Here is a 22,500-nt window from a genome sequence, read left to right on the forward strand (position 1 = left end):
AATTCTCCCCTGCTTTTTTCTGGGGTGCTAGTTCCTGACTTTCTTCAGGGTTTTTGTGTGTTTTTTCTTGGCCTGAAGGGGCGGGCGGTGGGTGGGTGGGTGGGAGAGGGTCACAGAGGAAGTCAGACAGAGAGAGAGAGAGAGAAAGGACTCAGGAAAGCTGACCTGACTGCGACCCACCCACCCAAATCCATTTTGCATTCTCCTTTGTCAATTTCACCTGGCCAGCAGGTCGCAGGTCTTTTTGCTCTGCGCTCCCCCCCCCCACTTTCTGGACACACCTCCCTCCTCCTTCTCCCAACCCCCCTCCCTTAAAAAAAAAACCCCGAGCATCCTTTCTTATCTCCCCCCCCCACCTCCCCCTGCTGGAGTCTCACGGGTACCGCGGAGGGGAAGTCCTCCGCGCCCTCGGCATGAAAATGATGGCAGGAGGTTCGGTGCACCAGAACGGTATCTTCCCCTCGGCAGCTCCTCAGCAGCAGCAGCAGCAGCAAGGGGGGCCCCAGCCGCAGCAGCAGCAGCCCCCCCAAGCCCCTCCGCAGTCCCACATGGATTCGGACCCTCCTGACTCTAGGAAAAGGCCGCTGGAGACCCCCACCGAAGCCATCAGCACCAAGAGGAGCAACACCGGAGGTGAGTGGACTGGGGGGGGGGAGAGGCTGGCAGCCAAGGAGGCTGCCAAGGGGCAGGAAGTCAGGGGTGACCAGGGCCTGCCCCCCCCCAGACATATACACACACTCCCGGTCCACTTCGCATATGTGTGCACTGCAAGCGGGGTGGTCTGGGGCGCAGGGCGGCTCTAGGGAAATCCAGGCACCAAAAAGCACCTCGGTTTCCCAGAGGCCTCTTCCTTCAAGCTACTTGTCTGCTGCCTCCCCCCACCCCAAAATCTGCCCTGCAAAGCAGTCCCCCCTCCCCGTTACCTCCGGACAGCCATATATCTCCATCCTTTTTAGGCGCCTCTTCCCTTAAGCACCCCCTTCCCTCCTAATGCCAACCTGAGCCAGTTTTTGCACCTCTGCGCCAAAGCTGACCCCCCCCATTAAAAACACACACCTCATGTTTGAACCCGGCTCCCTCCCCATGCCTGTCTCCACCTGTCCCTCTTCCATTCTCCCCATCCACCTCTCCATCTTCCTTTTGTGGATTTGCCCACTTCTTCTTATTTTCATTGGGGGGGTGTTCTTTGCCACACCCCAAAGGATGCAATTTGCTCCCCTTTTAGCTCTACCCCCCTGCAATAAAAACAGGGGGTTATCTCCTCTTTTACAACGTAGAATTCAAAAAGATGGGTGTTCTTTTCTCCAGTACAGCACTGCCTCTCTGCCCCGTAAGGTTTTCAGGGGATATGATTTAATCTGTTCTGCACCTTTATCCCCACAAACAGTCCCTCTTGTTATTTTTCAAGGCTAGATTTTTACAGCCCGGCCGAGGGGATCCTTTGCAATGTGTGTATGTGTGTCCCCCCCCCAACTTAGAAGGCGTGTGGGAGCGGAGTGCAGAAAATAGAAGCTCCCCCTAAAAAACGCACATTTCTCTGCAAAGATTTTACTAGTCTATGCAGCTGGTTATGTCAAAATGGAGTCTGTTAGAATAACTGTCCGTTTCCAGGGAAGAGGGAAAAGGAGTGGAGATATTCCGCCGCCGCCCCCCCCCCCACCGCTCACACACATATAGACTATGGAAAACCTGTCAGCCCCCTTCCTCTCCTCCCCCCCCTTCCATGACTGTCTGCTTGAGGAAATGAAGAGGGGAAGGATGTGAAAATCTGGACTCAAAAGAGGATGCAGGCAGCTGGGTTGTTGAAAAGGACACTGTGTGATCCAGGGATTTGTGGGGCGCTGGAGACAGAGGGAAAGGGGGGGGGCAGAATAATGTCAATAGAGTATTTGGGGGGGGGAGAGAAAGAGCATTTCTTGTGAGCATTTCTTGATTTTTTTAAAAAAAATAATATGTGCGCAAAAGGGCTTTAAAAATGCAAATGGTCATTCCTGGCGCCTGAATTTCGGTTGACACTAAAGCTGTGTAAAAATAGGGATTTGCAAAGCGCCTCTCTGTGTCTTTCTCTTTCTGACTCACCCATCGGGGCTCCTTTTGTGGAGGACGACTCCACTTATTCTGCTGTTTCTGAGCCGATAGCAGTAGCTGCGTGTCGGCTCTGTGCCTGCTAGACTCTTTTAAGTATCATCCTCATCATCCTCATTATTATTATTATTTATTATGTACTAATAATTGGACCTGGTTCCGTTTTTATTGCTTGCGCGTTGATGAACGTATGAAGGCGTGCTCTCTCTTTCTCTCTCTCTTTCTCTCTCTCTCTCTCTCACACACCATCACCCTCCAGATGTAATTAACATTTCGAGATGCTTTTGAGCTTCAGCGTTAGGGCAAGAAGCAATAAATATTGCGTCTGAAAGAGCCCCGGGGTCCTCTGGGGAAATCGACCTCCTTTATGACAGCGTCGCTGATGGGACTAATGGAGCAACTGGAATAAATAAAATGGGGAAAGGCGCGCGGGGGGGGGGGCGCGCGCCGGACTTATTGTTTTCTGTGTGTGTGTGTTACATGTTTAAGAAAGAAGGAAGGAATTGGGGGGGTGTATGTGGAGAGGAGAAGGTGAGCAAAAAAAAGGAGCCAATTTCTGGCGATATTCTAAGCATGCCTTCGTAGGCGGGTTGCGTTGGAGGAGGAGGCGATGGGGAAATCGCTTGGCCCGGGGGGGGGGTTTGCAGCAGGAGCCTGACAGCCACATATTTGGCTGCCTTTGCCCTCCCCCCCCCACCGCACCCCTTTGCCAGCCAATCCCACCTTTGCTGCTCAGGGTGTCGCGTTTTATTTTCCCTTTCCAAGCGGTGCCCCCTACCTCTCCGCCGCCGCCCCCGTTTGGGGTTCTCTGCCCGTGATGGATTTGGGGAAGGAGGAGGAGGGGGGGGGGAAGAAGGAGAAGCATTGATGGCATTGCAGGGGGAGTGGGGTGGGGAGGAGTGTGACGGAGATGGAGGGGGACGCCTTAGTGGTACCTAGTGTGCATCGCCAAAGGACACCGATTGCCGAGGAAATGCGCAAGAGCGAAAGTCACGCAGGCCTGGCGGCGGCGGCAGCAACAGCCCAGCCGGGAGGTTAGCAAAGCGCCTGGGTGCTGGGATGGCAGCTTGTGTGTGCATGTGTGCATGTGTGTGTGTGTGTGTGTGTGCATGCGTGTGCGCCTCGGTGTGCCACATCTCACGCGCGGGTGAAGGTCAAACTGGGTGGGCTGTTTCGTCCTTACAAAGTTTGGGTGTTTGATTTGCAGCCTGAGCATCCTGCAGGATGGGAGAGGGGAACATGTACCTAGCAATTCTTGCGCCTACGATCTGATTGATCCCTGCTCCTGATGGGGGAACAGGCAGGTTTTATGGAGTCCTTGGGGACTTCCACAGAGACCAGGATGTCCCCTCCGAGCTCTGCTGGTGAAGCCCAGGCCTTCCCAGCTGTGGGGACGTCACCAGCCGGACTGGGCTGGCCAGCCTCTGGCTGCAGGCCTTTGTGACACACTTGACGGATTCCCCCAGGCCTGCTTGGGTGGCTGAGAAGGGTGCCAGGCCTTAGGAGACGGGGTTTAGGGCATGATGAGGCCTAGCGGCATGCGGAAGCGTTTTCTGCCGCAACTGTTATGCGTGGCACTCTAGACAGAGCTTTCCAGCTTTGGCTTGCCATGGGCCGTGCCAGAGGTCAAGGTTAGGGCTTGGGGCACGAGTTCGGTTCCTGCTGTCCCTGGGTGACCTTGGCAGGGAGGGTGGGTGGGTGGTGATCAATGCATTTCTCCTTCGTGCTGGCAAAAGCTCTGCGTTCTGAGTGCCGAGCACAAAATGGGTTACGACAGCCTGATGGAGCAGGGAGGCGCGTTGCCTGTCGTCCGCCCCCCCCCAAAAAAAATTGGCTGCGAAAAAAAGCTCCTCCCCATCCCATGCTCTCAGCGGTGCTCCTCTGAGACCCAGTTTCTGAGACAAAAGACCCAAAGGGGTTCTGGGCCTTTTTTTCCAGGGGTGGGTCTGTGGCAATTTGGAACTGGAATTGAGAGTGGCTTGGGGAGCAGGCAAATGCCCTCAGGTCTACGAGCACGAGGGAGAGACACCTGTTCGAGTTGGGTGTCAGAAACCCGGGGAAGGTGGGTGCTCTTTGCAACACCACAGCAAGTGGGAAAACAAAGCTTAGCGAACCTGGCTCAGCTCAAAACCAAAAACCCAAACATCTTAAAGGACCGTAAACAAATGAAGCACGCAGGTCGGTGGGAGCTCCCCAGCATTTTGCACCGAGCTATTTATTGAGCGGGACATGGGTGGTGCTGTGGGTTAAACCACAGAGCCTAGGATTTGCCGATCAGAAGGTCGGCGGTTCGAATCCCCGCAATGGGGTGGGCTCCCGTTGCTGGGTCCCTGCTCCTAGCAGTTCGAAAGCACGTCAAAGTGCAAGTAGATAAATAGGTACCGCTCCGGCAGGAAGGTAAGCGGCGTTTCCGTGCGCTGCTCTGGTTCGCCAGAAGCGGCTTAGTCATGCTGGCCACATGACCCGGAAAAACTGTCTGCGGACAAACGCCGGCTCCCTCGGCCAATAAAGCGAGATGAGTGCCGCAACCCCAGAGTCGGCCACGACTGGACCTAATGGTCAGGGGTCCCTTTACCTTTACCTTATTTATTGAGCATTAATTCTGACTGGTTTGCAGGGAGGTTAGACAAAGCAGAGTCAAAGCAAGTGTTATATCCCACACGTCTATCCCAGCGCAATTTCCCCGTCGCTTTTTATATAGCATGAGGTCTGATCCTTTGTGAAAGAGGGGTTTGTTGCTCAAGACATGCCGGTCAACTGTCATTGCGCAACCTGAATGTGTCAGTATGTGACTGAATCCCGACCCCAAAACAGCAACCGTCTGGAAGCCCCTTTGGTCTCACTTGTCTATCTGCCTCCCGGTTGCATGTTGGGCAATGGGAGGGTTATACACCATGCAATCTGTTCTGGGCTCTTACAGAACAAGTTCAGTCCCTTGAGGCCAAAGCAACTGACCCTGAAAAGCAAAGTTGTATGTTGATAAAATCTTCAGGGATGTGGCACATAGAATCCTAGGATTGTAGAGTTGGAAGGGACCACGAGGGTCATCTAGACCAACCCCCTGCAATGCAGGAATCCTTTGCCCAATGTGGGGCTCGACCCCACAACCCTGAGACTAAGAATCTCATTCTCTACCAACTGAGCACTGTGTAGTGGTTAGAGCAGGGGTCAGCAAACATTTTCAGCAGGGGCCGGTCCACTGTTCCTCAGGCATTGTGGGGGGGCCGGACTATATTTTGGAAAATAAAAATGAGCGAATTCCTATGCCCCACAAATAACCCAGAGATGCATATTAAATAAAAGCAAACTTTCTACTCATGTAAAAACACGCTGATTCCCGGACCGTCCGTGGGCCGGATTTGGAAGGCGATTGGGCCGGATCCAGCCCCCAGGGCCTTAGTTTGCCTACCCATGGGTTAGAGTGTCGGAATAGGACCTGGGAGACCAGAGTTCAAATTCCCTGAAATTCACAGAACATGGCCTTGGGGGCCATTCGCTGCTTCTCAACCTAGCCTACCTCATAGGGTTGTTGTGTAGATTAATGAGGAGAGGGAGGACCATGTCTGAGGAAATAAATGCAGTCAGTTTGACCAAGGAATCAATACGTTTGGCTCCCAGCAGCTCCTCTGCTGGGTCATGGGATGAGCGTCTTCGGAAAGGAGGGTCTGAGTGAGACAGAGAGGGAAAACCAGAAACCTTTCTCCTATTCAGATGAACTAAACTATAAGTGGTGGAGCAGGGCTGAGATTTTATGATTAAGGCCACCCTTCCCCAACCTGGTGCCCCCCCCCCCCAGGCAGGTGTTTTGGGCTACAGGTATCTGGCACCAGTTTGGAGAAGAATACCAGGAGACATGGTGGCAAAGGCTGCCAAGATGTTTTGTTCAGCAGTGGGATGCTCAAACTGAAGGAGTGCAGCAAAAGTGTGGCACTTTATAGCAGGCGACAGCAGGGGATTGGCTGTTCGGGGTCACGTGATTCCCAGCCTGGGTTGTGTTAGCACGGCAGCTTGAGGTGCTTGCCGTTTCCTCCTCCATTTAGTGGAGTCTCAGCGCCCAAAGTCTGGGGCTCCTTTGGCAGACCCAGTTTTGGAAATGAAAAGAAGCATGCGGCTGAGGAAAGCAATGGCTCAAGCAGTGCATTGTGGGTGTGCTGGCTTCTTAGCCAATCAGGACTCAGCTGCTGTTGGCCATCTATGGAGTCTTGCTCATCCAGCCCTAGGCTTTACCTCGGGGGCAACGGGACGGGGGGTTTCTTGGACTCTGGCTGGTGATAATGTGGGACATTAAAATAAAAACAGAAAAAGAGGGGTTCTACAATAATCTGGGAGGATCTGAGAAGGGAGGAAAGAATCATCTCATTACCATTTACAATTAAACTATGTGATGATTTGTGGACCATTTGCCCCCACCCCAGACTGTTTCCCTAGCCAAAAAGTTGTCCCTCAACTTCTACTGCTCTGGAGATTTTGGCTAAGATCAAGTGTAGTTTTGGAAATGAAGCCGCGAGTGCGTGGGAAAATTTGGTCGTGGGGAGGCAAGCTGCATGTTTCCGAGCACAATTCAAAGTGTTGGTGCTGACCTTTAAAGCCCTAAATGGCCTCAAAGGGCCAGTATACCTGAAGGAGCATCTCCACCCCCATTGTTCTGCCCAAACACTGAGGTCCAGCGCCGAGGGCCTTCTGGCGGTTCGCTCCCTGTGAGAAGCCAAGTTGCAGGGAACCAGGCAGAGGGCCTTCTCAGTGGTGGCACCTGCCCTGTGGAACGCCCTCCCACCAGATGTCAAGGAAATAAACAACTATCTGACTTTTAGAAGACATCTGAAGGCAGCCCTGCTTATGGAAGCTTTTAATGTATGATGGACTACTGTATTTTAAAATTTTGTTGGAAGCTATCCAGAGTGGCTGGGGAAACCCAGCCAGATGGGCGGGGTATAAATAAAATAATAATAATAATAATAATAATAATAATAATAATAATAATAATAATAGTTATATTAGTTTGTGGGCTGTGTCCTGCATTTGAAAATAAGCATTTGGGTGGAGCCGTGTACCATCTCGGCTGAAGCCCTGGGTAAAGTGTACGGGACTGTGTGACTCTCCAGGAAAGAGCTATCATGGTTGTGAGAGATAATAAAAAGGTACAGGAAAAGGCAAACAAAGTTATCTAGGTGCTCCCAACCCCAACCAAGTTTGGAAACTTCAGCTAGTGCAGTATTCAGCGGCCAGGTCGCTCACCGGAGCAAGACAGTTTGAACATACGACGCCAATCCTGGTCCGACTGCACTGGCTACCAATTAGTTTCCGAGCCCAATTCAAAGTGCTGGTTTTGACCTACAAAGCCTTAAACAGCTCAGGACCGCAATGCCTCAAGGACTGCCTCTTTCCATATGAACCTCCCTGAACCCTGAACCCATCTTCTGAGGCCCTCCTTCGCGTGCCTCCTCCGTGAGAGGTTCAGAGGGTGGCCACACGAGAACGGGGTCTTCTCTGCAGTGGCTCCCTGTCTGTGGAATTCTCTCCCCAGGGAAGTTCGCCTGGCGCCTTCATTATACACCTTTAGGCCCCAGGCAGTAGCGTTCCTTTTTAAGCAGGCCTTTGGTTGATCTGATTTACAGCCTTTTAAAATGTGGTTTTTGCGGTGGTGGGGCTAATGGGTTGTTGTTTTTATTTTTATTATGTATTTTGTGGTTTTATATCTTCATTTTATTCTGTGAACTGCCCTGAAACCCTCGGGTATAGGGCAGTATATAATTCAATAAATAATAATAATAATAATAATAATAATAATAATATCTCTTAGACAAGGGAGGGGAAACCTGTGGTCCTGCAGATATCCCCTCAGCCCCTGCCAGCACAATGAAGGATCATGGGATTTGTAGTCCAGCATCATCTACTGCCCCACAGATTCTCCATCTCTGTCCTGGAGTCATCGCCATGGGGTGCCCTGTAAAGATCTGTGGCCCTCGATGGCACCCTAGTCCCTTTTCCTGGATTTTCAGCAGTCTTTTTTTTTAAAAAAAACTGAACTAAAGTTTATACGTCCTCCTTAGGGAGGTTTAAGGAGATTTTTCGAGGCAGAATTCTAAGAAGAAATCTTGCTCTTGCCTTCCTGGGTTCTGGCTATTGAACTCCAAAGATGAGGATTAAGCAGTTTATTTTTTAAAATTTTATTAAAATGCATTTCCCCCCCAATAATAACATTTAAATTAAAGATAAACTTCAGGCCCTCTGCCACCCAACCTTGTTGCACCTTTCTGCTTTTTAATGTAACCTGTTGCCTGGAACTTCTTTTGTACAAGGGGACTGTCAACCTGAGCTCTCCTCCCTCCCCAAGGAGGAAAAGACTTCCCCAGATCAAATCCATTCCTGTCCAGAGAGAGGCAGCTTTTCATATTTAATCTCGCCGCCCGTCTAGCCTGCCTGCCACAATCGCGTATTAGCGGGAGGGTGGCAGTGGATCTGGGGGCGAGCAGGAAAAAAGAGGCTGCGATACTTGGCTCATTGTTGATCTCAGGATTTGCAGTTGCAGATCAGAGGCCTTGCAGCGGTTTGCAGCTGTTCCGCGAAAGGCTTTGCTTTGGGGGGGGGAGAGGGGGGGAAGACAATAATCATTTTAGCTTAGACGTAACCAATCTGGGGCTAAGCAATTCTACTCGCCGCCCCCTCTCTGTGTCAGCCGCATCACTCTCAATTCCAGAGGCTCAGCTGCCATCAGATCAGATGGGAGAGCGGTAGAGGCAGGATTGAACCTGACCTACTTTTGCAAACTGGAGGGAGAGTGCGTTGACCCAGGAACTACTGAAAGGCCACTTCTGCAGCTCCTAGTCAATGCTCACCTGCTCCTCTGCTGCCCACGTCGTACTAATTTCCCCACCGTTTATCTAAACATCTTTTCTCTCCCTCCCGTCTCTAGTTTTTTTAAAAAGGGGTCTCAGCAGGAAGGCAGGGGAAGGCTCCTTAACCCAACTTGGTGCCATTGAGGTGTTTTGGGTGCCCTCGCAGACTGTCGCTGTTTAAAGCTGGGATTCAGACACAAACCAGCCACGTTGCGCTATTGGCATTGATTTGGAGCTCTTCTGCAACAAACCACCTCCGCTCCACTTTTTGCTGTAAGGAAAGTGAGGGAGAAATGTCCTGGAAAGTACAGGGTAACATTTGGTTTGGTGCGGTGCCATCTAACTTCCCCATAAATGAGTCGGAATGAGTGCTTGGTAAATCGCCAGTCTCCCTGCAAAGCAACAAGGATGAATGCTCAATGAAAAGGTCACCTGGAAGTGACCTTGGACTACAAATCCCATCGGACCCTGGAGATTATGGGAGTTGTATTCCAGAACCTGTGAAGGGCAGCAGGTAGGCAAAGGCCTTGATCCTTTGATGCTCCCACCATCAGTAATGGGCCAGAAGGACCAGGGATCTGACTCACTATCCAAGTGCTCATGTGTAATAATAATAATAATAATAATAATAATAATAATAATATTTTATACCCCGTCCATCTGGCCGGGCCTCTCCAGCCACTCTGGGTGGCTTTCAGCAGGATATTGAAAACACAATAAAACATCAAACATGGAAACTTCCCTAAACAGGGCTGCCTTCAGATGTCTTCTAAAAGCCAGATAGTTGTTTATTTCCTTGATATCTGATGGGAGGGCGTTCCACAGGGCGGGCACCACTTCCAAGAAGGCCCTCTGCCTGGTTCCCTGTAACCTCACTTCTCGCACGGAGGGAACTGCTAGAAGATCTTTGGAGCTGGACCTCAGTGTCCGGGCTGAACGATGGGGGTGGAGACACTCCTTCAGGTATACTGGGCCGAGGCCGTTTAGGTCTTTAAAGGTCAGCACCTTTAAAGGCTCAAAAAAGGTCCCAAAATGCATATTCTGAGGGGAAATGCATAGCAAAATGCATGTTTTGGAGCAAAATGGCTGCAGAAATATGAATTTTCATGCATTTGAAGAACAGTCGCAGTATGGTGTAGAAACAGGGCAGGACAAACTTAGGAATGTTGTTGTTGTTTAGTCGTTTAGTCGTGTCCGACTCTTCATGACCCCATGGACTAGAGCAGTGTTTCCCAACCTTGTGCCTCCAGCTGTTTTTGAACTACAACTCCCATCATCCCTGACTAGCAAGACCAGTGGCAAGGGATGATGGGAACTGTAGTCCAAAAACAGCTGGAGGCACAAGGTTGGGAAACACTGGACTAGAGCACACCAGGCACTCCTGTCTTCCACTGCCTCCCGCTTTTTGGTCAAACTCATGTTGGTAGCTTCGAGAACACTGTCCCACCATCTCGTCCTCCGTCGTCCCCTTCTCCTTGTGCCCTCCATCTTTCCCAACATCAGGGTCTTTTCCAGGGAGTCTTCTCTTCACATGAGGTGGCCAAAGTCTTGGAGCCTCAGCTTCAGAATCTGTCCTTCCAGTGAGCACTCAGGGCTGATTTCCTTCAGAATGGAGAGGTTGGATCTTCTTGCAGTCCATGGGACTCTCAAGAATCTCCTCCAGCACCAGAATTCAAAAGCATCCATTCTTCGGCGATCAGCCTTCTTTGTGGTCCAGCTCTCACTTCCAGACATCAATACTTAGGAATAAACACTTGCAAAACTGGCACAGACTGGACATGAAGTTCCCATCTCACCCTCAAGAGCCAGTTTAGACCTTACATCTTGCCTCTCGCCCGACTGACAGCGGGTCTCTCCACTGTCTGAGGTTTTCTGCAGTTGCGCTCCTTGGGCCTTTATGCGGTGATGTCAGGAACTGGATATGGGACCCTCGACAAGCAGAGGAAAAGCTCTGCCACTGAGCTAAATCGCCTGCCTCAATTTCTGAGCATCAGCGGCTGATCACAACCAGACAACCAGATGCCCCGGGAAAGCTTGCATGCAGGGCCTGAGGATAACAGCACTCTCCCCTCCTGCTCTTTCTGGCGACTGGTATTTAGAGACTCTCTACATTCCACACTGTAAATACATAGGAAGTACACTGAAGCTATTGGGTCAGGCCAGCAGCGTAGCGTGGGTTGTCAGCACCCGGGGCAAGGCAAGTAATTTGCGCCCCTAACCCCTAACCTGCCGCCGCTGCCAGCTTCTTCTTGCTGCTGCCTGGGCTGGGGTATTTACGATAAGGTAGCCACGGCGGCGGCGGGGGGTCCGTGTCAGGTGATCTGAGGTGAGTTGCCGCTGGCGCTGCCGCCCAAACGACGCCGCTTGCCCGGAGGAGGAGGAGGGCAGAGAGGCGAGAAAAATGCAACATGGCCCAGCAGCTGCAGCAGCGGCGGCGGGGCTGTGAGGAGGGGCTGCCTGGCGTGCCCTCCGCGGCGAGCGCTGAGAGCCGCTGCCTGCCGGACGCCTTCAGCCCGGACGCGCGCACAGCTCGTCGGTTCCGCGAGACATGGGGCTCTGCTACAGCCTGCGCCCAAGGCTCTTCGGCGACTCTGGAGGTGGTGAGCGCGCCCCCCCCAGGTGTTGCGCCCGGTGCGGCCGGCCCCCCCTGCACCCCCCACGCTACGCCACTGGGTCAGGCCATTGGTTCATCACTGGACTGGGTGTTCATCAGTATGCAGATGACACCCAGCTCTACCTCTCCTTTAAATCAGAACCAGTGAAGGCGGTGAAGGTCCTGTGTGAGTGCCTGGAGGCAGTTGAAGGATGGATGGCGGCTAACAGATTGAGGTTGAATCCTGACAAGACAGAAGTACTGTTTTGGGGGGACAGGAGGCGGGCAGGTGTGGGGGATTCCCTGGTCCTGAATGGGGTAACTGTGCCCCTGAAGGACCAGGTGCACAGCCTGGGAGTCATTTTGGACTCACAGCTGTCCATGGAGGCACAGGTCAATTCTGTGTCCAGGGCAGCTGTCTACCAGCTCCATCTGGTACGCAGGCTGAGACCCTACCTGCCCACAGACTGTCTCACCAGAGTGGTGCATGCTCTGGTTATCTCCCACTGCAACGCGCTCTATGTGGGGCTACTTTTAAAGGTGACCCGGAAACTGCAATTAATCCAGAATGCGGCAGCTAGACTGGTGACTGGGAGTGGCCGCCAGGACCACATAACACTGGTTCTGAGATATCTGCATTGGCTCCCAGTATGTTTCCGAGCACAATTCAAAGTGTTGGTGCTGACCTTTAAAGCCCTAAACGGCCTCGGTCCTGTATACCTGAAGGAGCCTCTCCACCCCCATCGTTCGGCCCGGACACTGAGGTCCAGCGCCGAGGGCCTTCTGACGGTTCCCTCATTGCGAGAAGTGAGGCTACAGGGAACCAGACAGAGGGCCTTCTCGGTAGTGGCGCCCTCGCTGTGGAATGCCCTCCCATCAGATGTCAAGGAGATAAACAACTATCTGACATTGAGAAGACATCTTAAGGCAGCTCTGTTCAGGGAAGTTTTTAATATGTAACGCTGTACTGTTTTAACACTTGATTGGGAGCCGCCCAGAGTGGCTGGGGAAACTCAGCCAGATGGGCGGGGCATAAATAATAAATTATTATTATTATTATTATTATTATTATTATTATTATTATTATTTAGCCTAGCAGTGTCTACATGGACCAGCAGCAGATGTCCAGGGTTTCAAGTTGGGAATCTTATCCCAGCCCTACCTGGGGACGGAATAAGCTGCTCCCCCCTTCCTTCGTGACACAGCGTAAAAGGCGGAGCCATACAAGGCAGGTGGATCTTGTGCCAGACAGGCTGATCTTGCAGCTGAGGAGTCTGGCTGTTATGTACTGAGTTAAATAGGATCCAAAATGTAGCAAAATGTTGGTCCTAGAACAACAGGATTCAGAATGCAGCAGTCTGATTGGTCCTAGAACAATAGGATTCAGAAAGCAGCAGTCTGATTGGTCCACAGGAGCCACCCAATCCAGCTCCAGGTGGAAGTGAATCTGCAACCTGATTGGCCTACAGGAGAATCCCGGAATTAGCCAATCACGTGGGGCCCATTGTGTAAATAATGTATATATAAAGCAGATATTTCGGGGGAACTTTCACTCCTCAGTACTATGAGCTGAATAAAGAGCATGAAATCCATTCTCGACTCCAAGTATATTTCACTGGCCCTCACCACGTGTGAAATGTTGACCTTGGAGTCTTGGGTTCAGAACTGTGATTTAGGCACATGGTGGGTTGGATTTAATTTGCTGTTGGTGTGCTGGTTTCTCTCCCCCCCCCCCCCATTGTTAGAGACTTCAGATTCTGTAAATTCAGAATCTAGACCAGAATGGAAAAATCCAGGCAGCAATATTTTTTATTGACTTTGGTTTATTTGTCAGACAAGCAAAGCAAAGTGGGTACATTCAGGAAAAATGAGAGAATGCCCACGAACACCAGGGGCAGACAACTTTTATACCTTTTGGCAAAAGCACAGTTCAGCCCTTGACCCACCCCTTACACATTCCTGCTCAACCAATTAAAGAATTGATGGTGGCCCTTCGGTTCCAGGCTGCATTATCCGCAAGGTGGTGCTGTAAGCTTATAAACCTCTTGACCTACATACCCTTCCTAGTAAAGCCGCATTGACCATCTGTTAGACTTGTGGCGAGCTACCTTCTCCTGTTGCTCATTTGTGGTGGGCTACATCTTCCTGTTATTCGCTCTATTCTCGGTCTGTTTACTGGAATTGGGTCAGCAGCTAGAGCAGGTGTGAAGTGCTCAGACCACATTTGCTGCATTTGCAAAGAATGCTTTTGCAAACAGAAGAGAGATAGCTTTTAGCCTTTTAGTTTGCTTTCTAAGATGGCTTTCAGCTTATAAAATGGCTCCAGCCTGGCTCTCCAAAGTGGACCCAGGTGGACCCCTGGTCCTCACTCCTTCATTCCCCCCTTTCCATCACGAAAATGCTGACCAATTCCGGTTCATCATTTTCGTTTTGATGGATCAATAGGTACCACATCATAGAGAGCCAGATGGGAAAAGTTGGCATGGGAGGCCAGGGGACTCTTTCCCGCTTTGGCCAATGCCAGCAAAAATACATGAACATCCAAAGAAAGAGGGCAGTACATACCACTCCTACCCACCAACCTCAATATTTCCATAATTCCTCCCACCAATACTCGGGGTCATTCCTAATATTCTTTTACTGCTGAAGGGCCCACTGATATTCGTATTCTATAAACACTTGGGCCTCTGGGGTCATCTTCCACCTTATTTCGGAAGCTCCCACCACTTGGATCAACTTCCCAACCATTCCCGGTGGGTGGAGACCCCTGTGGTCTCCTGGGAGAGTACTATATCCAAAAGGGGCTTCTTCTTCCACGTAAATGATGTTGCACCCACAAGAATATATCCACCCCTGCAACGGCCTGACACACACGGAGTGACTATATCAAGGGGTTCTGGTCCCAATACCAAAAGTCCTAGTGGTGCCTCTAAATTTGCTGGAGAGCAAGTTTCTACGCTGGGGACGCTGCCCTCGGGCACCCCTCCCATCCAATTCTTCTGGAACTAGGTGCCCTGTCTGTCTACTGGGTGGCAACTCTTATGCAGCCACAAGAATACCCTGCCACATTCAAGGGTATTAGGTGTGGAGTTACCAGGCCCAGTAGTTCAGGCAGTATTCTGGGATTTTGGGAGACTCGAGCCACCACAATAATCAGAGGTGGGACTGCAGAATTTACAGGCACCTGTTCAGCAATTTTAATGTGCACCTGATTCAGACACCCTCCCATGCAACACCTGGAGTAAGATTTTGGCCTGGTTTGTCAAATGGGGTTGATATATCGCTTTACCATGTAACCAGCGGGCTATTCTCCCACAACCACAAGAGCAGTCTAGAACTCGATAGATTTCGATCGATCCTGCAGCTCTCCGGAGGAGCCACATCCAAGTGCGCTGGGCAATGCAGTGAATAAAGAGCCACAGTGGGAGAGTGGGATGCTGTACTGCGGCCGCCCTATTGAACCCTCGTTCCCAAGAGCCAACGCGTATGCCGTCCCTTACCACCGGCAAGACGAATCAGTCATAGCAGAGGTCAGCAGGCCAATAGGGTTGGTATGGCTCGGTAGGGTCAGGGCAATAAGACATAGAGCAAATCAATACAGAAAATAAGAGAGAAAAGATAAAGTCTTTGTGACTGTCCTTGTGATGAGTAGTCGCAGGATCTCGTTGCCCGTGGCTCAACGCATTCCCGGTAGCGTCAAACACAAGGTGATGATCAGCTTCAGAGGGTCAGCAGGATTTCAGACGCGTGTGATGTACCCAGGGGATCACCTCGGCTACTTTCACTGCAGTTGGGGATGAGGGGGTCGCCAGACGCTGTCACCCAGAGGAACTGGTGAACCGGCTCAGCGAGACTGCCGCGGGACTGCACGGTGTACGCTTGAGGGAATACCTGGAAAGGAAGTAAACACACACAGACAAACACAGGGATTGCACTTGTCCTTGGGTGATGTGATCTTTTCATCTGCCCCAAACTGGCGGGGATGTCTCGGACGAAAGGAGGTGGCCTGCCATACAAAAGCTCAAAGGGTGATCTCAGTCTCTTGGTTGGTGCACAGGACACAGTTTTGGGATATAGCAGCAGTTAGTTATGTGCTTTAGCAGCTGGGCTTCCCAAATGGGTGGATTCGTGGTAATTCTTCACAATCACACTGGCCAGATGCTGGGGCACCAAAAACACAGCTGTCTGGTCCTTCCTGGAGCGTTGCTCCTTCTTGGCTGGCCCACTGCCGTTCATCAAGGGTGTAACGCTGTTCCACATCATCTGGAGTGAGTTCTGGGATTATTCTTTTGGCATAGCAGGCATTTCCTGGAAATCTGGGCTGCCAGTTGATAAAGGTTGGCTATATAGACATACTTCTCCAGCTGCTTGGTTGTGGCATCTGGCCTCATGTGGGTGGACTCATAGTATCTGGTTTGTTAGCAGTGCTTAAGATCGCTTCTGGGACCACTGCTCCAATAACTGAGGCTGGGGCTGGTTACCGGGCTGCTTCCTTGGCCACTCTGTCTGCCAATCGATTTCCTCTGGCCACTTCTCTTGGTCCAGTATTGTGTCCATAATCTCAATGCAATCGTGCGTCTGCTCCTCACCTTCTCCTACCGGCAACAGGGTAGCTGGGTTGAGGGCGGTGGTGACCACTGGTGGAGGTTTCAGAGCTGCCTCACAAGCTGCATTATCTGCTTTCCGGTCGCCTCTAGTGACCATGTTCCGACCTTTGCCATGGCCTTTGCAGTGCATCACATCAATCTCTTTGGGGGCCCATACAGCTTCTAGTAACGTCTCAACTTCTGGACCGTATTTCAGAGCTTTCCCGGCTCTTTCCATAGGGCGCCATGCGCATGCAGGGTTAAGAAGGCATATTTAGAATCAGTATAGATGTTAGCCTTGCATCCAGCTGCCAATTGCATGGCAATGCCTTTCGCTGTTGGACTTCACCTCAAAGGACAAATAACTCTTGGAGACTTTGGCCTCCTCAGAACTCTTGGAATCACTTTTGGGTGCTCTATTGTCTGAGGAACAGCTTGCCACTGCCTTTTCAGCCTTTCTCCAACACACAGTCCATCACACAGATGCATTGAACCATAGAAACAACTTCCCAAAGCAGCCTCAGCCCCCTCTGGGCTTGGTACTCTTTCTGGGCATCCTCTAGGTCCCTCTGGGCTTTCTGGGCGTCCCACAGACCCTTCTGGGCTTCCAGGTCCCTCTGGTCTGGCTTCTACTGCAGCCTGACATGCCGTCTTCACTGCTTGCCACACAACCCAGGGCTGCTCAAGAGCATCAACCACGTCTGCTTCACAAGCCTCCACTGCGCCTGTAAACTTCTTAATGGGCTGGGCAAAGCCTGTTTCAGCCTGTGTACTTTCCCATAGCTGCTTTTCTGCCAGTCAGTAATACATGCATTTTGACCAGACTTCCCAATTGGCTCCATGCAGCCTTTTACAGGGGTAATTCTTATGGCCTTGCTGTTGCTGAGCAGGCATCTTCCTCCCCCTTGGCTGCGGGTCTCTGAATGGCTACGGCGGACCCCTCGGATCCCTGTGCTGTGAGCCATTGCCGTGCCTAACACTGCTGCCTTTTCTTTCCTCCACTGCTTTTTTTCCCTCTTCTCAGTCTCTCCTCTTTGTTCAAACACCTTCTGGGCGATGGCCATGATCTGAGATCTGCACATGCCCTGGAACTCAGGCTGTTTTTGGATTTTGGTTCTAATGTCCTTTGCACATTGTCCTATGATAGGTACTTAGAGCATTGCGATTGTCCACATTATTTGGGTCCCACTGTGGGTTGGTTAAGGGATATCGTTGAGGCCACTCTGCCTCCTGAACCTGCTGTTCTTTTAGGTGTTCTAAAGCCTGTGTATTCTCCTCCTTTCCTCTGAAGTAAAGAGAGTGTTCAGCAATTGCTGACAGTCTGTCCAGGTAGGCTCATGTGCTGCAAATATAGAGGATAGCAAGTCCACAATTGCCTGGGGCTTCTCAGCAAACGCAGGGGTGTGGGTCTTCCAATTCATCAAATCAGTGGTGGTGAGGGGGACATATTGAAGGGTGAATGTCCTAGGCTGCGGTGGCGGGGCAGGTGGGGCAGAGACATTGTGAGCACCGTCTTGCCCTATCGGAGGTGCAGGGGGTGGAGGTGGTGGATTGTCAAAAACCACGCGAAGGGGGGTCAGGACTGCTGTCCCTGCCTCTACACTGGACGTGGGCTGATTGGATCTGCACTGTTTTAGGTACTTTCAAAAGGCTTTTTCTCGAACCCTGTGATAAGCGTCTGCAGCATCTCGATACATAGTGGTCGAACTTCTGTATTTGCTCATCTTTTTCCTCAATTCTGTAAGACTGGGGTATAATTCATCCAGGACCTGGTCACTGGGCTCTGCCTTGTGTACTTCTGGGCTGGCTGGCAGCCCCCCCCTTTCCTGCTTCGGCTCCTGGGGCCGCATATCGGGGCAGCGGTGGAGCTTTGAGGATATGGGGCTGTCCCTGTCCTCCCAAGGGGGCCACCACGGCACTTTTGCCTCGGATCCCTGGTAAATGGGCTTCTTGAGGCGTTTTCCTGCCTGTGCTCCTTTAATTTCATTGAGCAGTCTTATATTTCTTCAGCCAGGGGGGTGGGGGGGTTCTCTATTATCACGTAAACCTCTAGAACTTCATCCATGTTCACAAACTCATCCAAGTTAAATGGAGAAAGTTCTTCCTCTTTTTTATGCAGGTTTTTTTTTTTATGCAATTTTTGTTTTGTTTTGTTTTGTTTTTTTAAACTTCTAGTAGCTCTGCCAGCAGACACCTGACCTTGGCTGCTCACACCCTGTGGTCAGCTTCAGGTGTCCGGATTATTTCTTCATCTGTTCCCTCATCCCTTTTCTGTGGCAACTAACTTGTCAACTGTGGTGGCCACAAAGATGCAGGTCTTCTCTTGAGGCTCCTCTGCCTAAGCCTCAAACCAGGGGTCTGTTACAGTATTCTCTGAGACACACCTGAGCTCTGAGCCATTCAGCTGGTGCCTGATTAAGAACACCAATTAAATTGTCCTCCCTGTCTCAACTGTAACTGCTATAGGTCTGAAAGCATTTCGTATTTCCTAGCCATAGACCACCTCTCACTAATCATCAGAGAAACTAGGGGGCTTGCCTTACTACCAAAGCCACAGCTCAGCAGAGAATTCTCCAGCTCTGCCTGGCTGAACTCTTGCCTTCATTGAGGTCCAGAGATCTGAAAGCTTTGTATGCACTCTAGTTCTATATACTAACTTGGATAGCCTAAGGGATCTCTGGAGCGATCCCCTCCATCGCTCCCAGAGCTACATCTGAGTCTGAAACTCTTCCCTAAGTAGATACTCAGCCTCAAAGAGATACTCCTTGTTGCCCTGTCCCAGCTAGAGCCTCTATGTTTCTTCCCAGTTCACACAGAGTGCGCAAGCGTTCTGGCGTCATCACAATGCCATAGTCTCCGCTGAATCCTTTCTTGAAATTGTTCAGCATGCACTGTAGGGGAGTTATTGGACCTTTCGAGCCACCCCCTCCCATATTTAATATGGTCCTTGTGCAGCGTCCCCAAACACCAAACACACACACATGCAGTTCCCAATTTTCCTTGCCCAGTCGAGCTCTCGCTGCTGGGAAACGAAGTACTTATTGGTTCTACCCCAGGGGAATACCCTGGGGTTACACACACACATGCACCAAGTGCCTCTTTCACTGGACGCTGTACCACACACTAGCCTCCCGGTTCCCCCCCTTTTTCCTTTCTGCCTTCCTTATACCTTTAAATCCTTAAGCGTGGGTGGTTTTCAGGGGCCAACTCTACCCTTACTGCCACCAAGCACGCTGGACAGGTGATCAGTCTGTCCCTTCTCCTTATCCAAGGAGGTTTCCTATGTCCTCAGGGCCCTTTGCCCATGTACTCACCCCAGCCGGCTGGTCTCTGCCCTGTTCTCCCAACCTCGGTCCTTCAATCCGTTGTCTCCTCTCACAGGATCCAGCAGAAGGGTCAAATTGGCTTCGCCCTCCTCCGAAGAAAAACCTCGGTGGCGCCAGGAGTAAGCGGCCTATTGGCCCTTCCCCTGCGTCCTGCCTAGAAAAGGACAAGGGAGCTGCCTTCTGGTCTTTTTGAGGACTTAAGGTCCTTGATCCGAGTCACCTGTGGCACCAGAAATGTTAGAGACTTCAGATTCTGTAAATTCAGAATCTAGACCAGAATGGAAAAATCCAGGCAGCAATATTTTTTATTGACTTTGGTTTATTTGTCAGACAAGCAAAGCAAAGTGGGTACATTCAGGAAAAATGAGAGAATGCCCACGAACACCAGGGGCAGACAACTTTTATACCTTTTGGCAAAAGCACAGTTCAGCCCTTGACCCACCCCTTACACATTCCTGCTCAACCAATTAAAGAATTGATGGTGGCCCTTCGGTTCCAGGCTGCATTATCCGCAAGGTGGTGCTGTAAGCTTATAAACCTCTTGACCTACATACCCTTCCTAGTAAAGCCGCATTGACCATCTGTTAGACTTGTGGCGAGCTACCTTCTCCTGTTGCTCATTTGTGGTGGGCTACATCTTCCTGTTATTCGCTCTATTCTCGGTCTGTTTACTGGAATTGGGTCAGCAGCTAGAGCAGGTGTGAAGTGCTCAGACCACATTTGCTGCATTTGCAAAGAATGCTTTTGCAAACAGAAGAGAGATAGCTTTTAGCCTTTTAGTTTGCTTTCTAAGATGGCTTTCAGCTTATAAAATGGCTCCAGCCTGGCTCTCCAAAGTGGACCCAGGTGGACCCCTGGTCCTCACTCCTTCACCATTTTCATTTTAATGGTAGACTTTGCATTCAGCCTTTCTGCTGCTCCCAATTTAAGCACCGGGTGTTTTGCTACACATATGTTGAGCGTTCAACAGTGACGTTTTTGAATGGCCTGTGGTTCGAGATGGGAGCTGCTTGGCCCTGGAACTGGGGGCTAAGCTTGATCTCTCCCCCCCCCCTTCCAGATAAAGCTTCCTTTTCCTGATCTGCATGGTCACCCTATTTTTATTGTCAGTACTTATGCACCCTCGCCTTACCGCTGGCCCTGGTCTGGCCCTGTCTGTGGCTCTGTTTTGCCCATCTGTAAAATGGGTATTATAAGGCTCTGCCTAACAGAATTAAGCCTGGTGAACTTTCATCTTTTGAGAAACAGTGAGATGAATGGTTGAGGCCTGTCTTGAAAACCCTGCTCCAAAGCTGTAGAACAGGTGTGTCTAACATACCCAGCCTGGGGACCATATCTGGCCCCACCAAGACTCCCTCCCTCCCTCTTTTCTTCCTTCCTTCCTTCTTCTCTCCTTCCTTCCTTCCTTCAGTTCCTTGATCATGATGAAATCACTCTAGTCATCATTTGATGACTGCGTGTGTGTGTGTGTGTGTGTGTGTGTGTGTGAGAGAGAGAGAGAGAGAGAGAGAGAGAGAGAGAGAGAGAGACTGGAGGTGTTTAATGCCTTCTGCATGTGCCATGTTGTCAGTGGTCCCCAGAGGATTAGCCAAGGGTGAATGTGGCCCTCAGGCCAGAAGAGGGTTAGACACCCCTGCTGTAGAGAAAGTCTGATCCAGAAGTCTTTGGTGAGCCTGCCTCTTCAGTAAGAGCCCGCAGTACACAGGACTACAGCCTCACACTTGGCAAGAATATCCGGTTTTGACTTCTCCCTGTGACCTGCCTGATTGTCTCTGCCACATGCTGGAAGCAAACCTGATAAAACTGGGTCAGGTATTCTAAGATTCTGATTCATGCAGGCCTTGATGTTTGAGGAGTGCTAAAAGCAGAAATAGTAAGGTATTAGATATTGGCGCTTTGGGTGCGCGCACACACACACACACCATTTCTCAAAAAGAGAGCACAGAACTAGAAAAAGTACAGAGAAGGGCAACAGCAATGAGCAGTCGAGGTTCCTTCCCTGCGCAGATAGTCTAAAATATTGGGGGCCTCCTAATATTTAGCGGGGCGGGAGAGCAAAGGGGATCATGTGGAAGACAGCTGCGAATAACAAATTGTGCAGAGATAAATCATTTTTAGAACTCGTCGATGGCACTTGTGGTCTCTTCCAACTCTATGATTCTATGATTCTAAGTCAAACCGATGGGGAGGAATTTCAGTACTTTCCCCCACAAACTGACAGAATTAAAATGCTATTTACCATTGCGAAGTGCGGCGCTTGCCAATAGCCTTAGATGGTTTCTTAAAAAGGATTACGCACGTTTGTGGAAATGTGAGAGAGTGGTGTGCCTTATCAGCGTCCACCAGTCAATCAGATTTATTTGCTAAAAGCCATTTGGTTATCACAAGAATTGCAGACCTAATCGAGTTGAAAGATGCGTTTTAGCCCAGGTGTCCCCCAAATAACATTGAACTCCATTTGGTATGATCTGCTGGGCTGCTAGAGCAAATGTAGAAGCCTTATATGTAATATATTAATCCTCACCAACCAAGAGATAGCAGATTTTCTCCAAACTGCTCAGAACAAAAACTTGTCTCAGTAATCTCAGAGGTGAGGTTTGTTGGAGTACAACTTCCATCATCCCCAGTCAGTGGTCAGGGTTGATCGGAGTTGGAGTCCAGAGACAACTGGAGAGCCACTGGATCACCATCGCTAGGTAAAAGGTAAAGGGATCCCTGACCATTAGGTCCAGTCGTGACCGACTCTGGGGTTGCGGCGCTCATCTCGCTTTACTGACCAAGGGAGCCGGCGTACAGCTTTCCGGGTCATGTGGCCAGCATGACTAAGCCACTTCTGGCGAACCAGAGCGGCGCACGGAAACGCCATTTACCTTCCTGCCAGAGTGGTACCTATTTATCTACTTGCACTTTGATGTGCTTTCGAACTGCCAGGTTGGCAGTAGCAGGGACCGAGCAACGGGAGCTCACCCTGTCGTGGGGATTCGAACCGCCGACCTTCTGATCGGCAAGTCCTAGGCTCTGTGGTTTAACCCACAGCGCCACCCGCGTCCCCATCCCTGCCCTCAGGCAATTAT

General features: G+C 50.8%; 1 protein-coding gene across 1 annotated transcript in view; it reads left to right on the plus strand.

The window, feature by feature from the left end:
* Positions 1-125: 125 nt before the first annotated feature.
* NOVA2 (NOVA alternative splicing regulator 2) overlaps positions 126-22,500 on the plus strand; it is a 73,509-nt gene continuing 51,134 nt past the window's right edge. Inside the window, exon 1 of the mRNA XM_081869167.1 lies at positions 126-633. Coding sequence (XP_081725293.1) covers positions 414-633 — 220 coding nt within the window. The 5' untranslated portion in view covers positions 126-413. The remainder of the gene's footprint in view (positions 634-22,500) is intronic.

This window comes from Podarcis erhardii (genome assembly GCF_964252035.2).
Source record: "Podarcis erhardii genome assembly, chromosome: 7".
In the NCBI taxonomy this organism is placed as follows: Eukaryota; Metazoa; Chordata; class Lepidosauria; order Squamata; family Lacertidae; genus Podarcis; species Podarcis erhardii.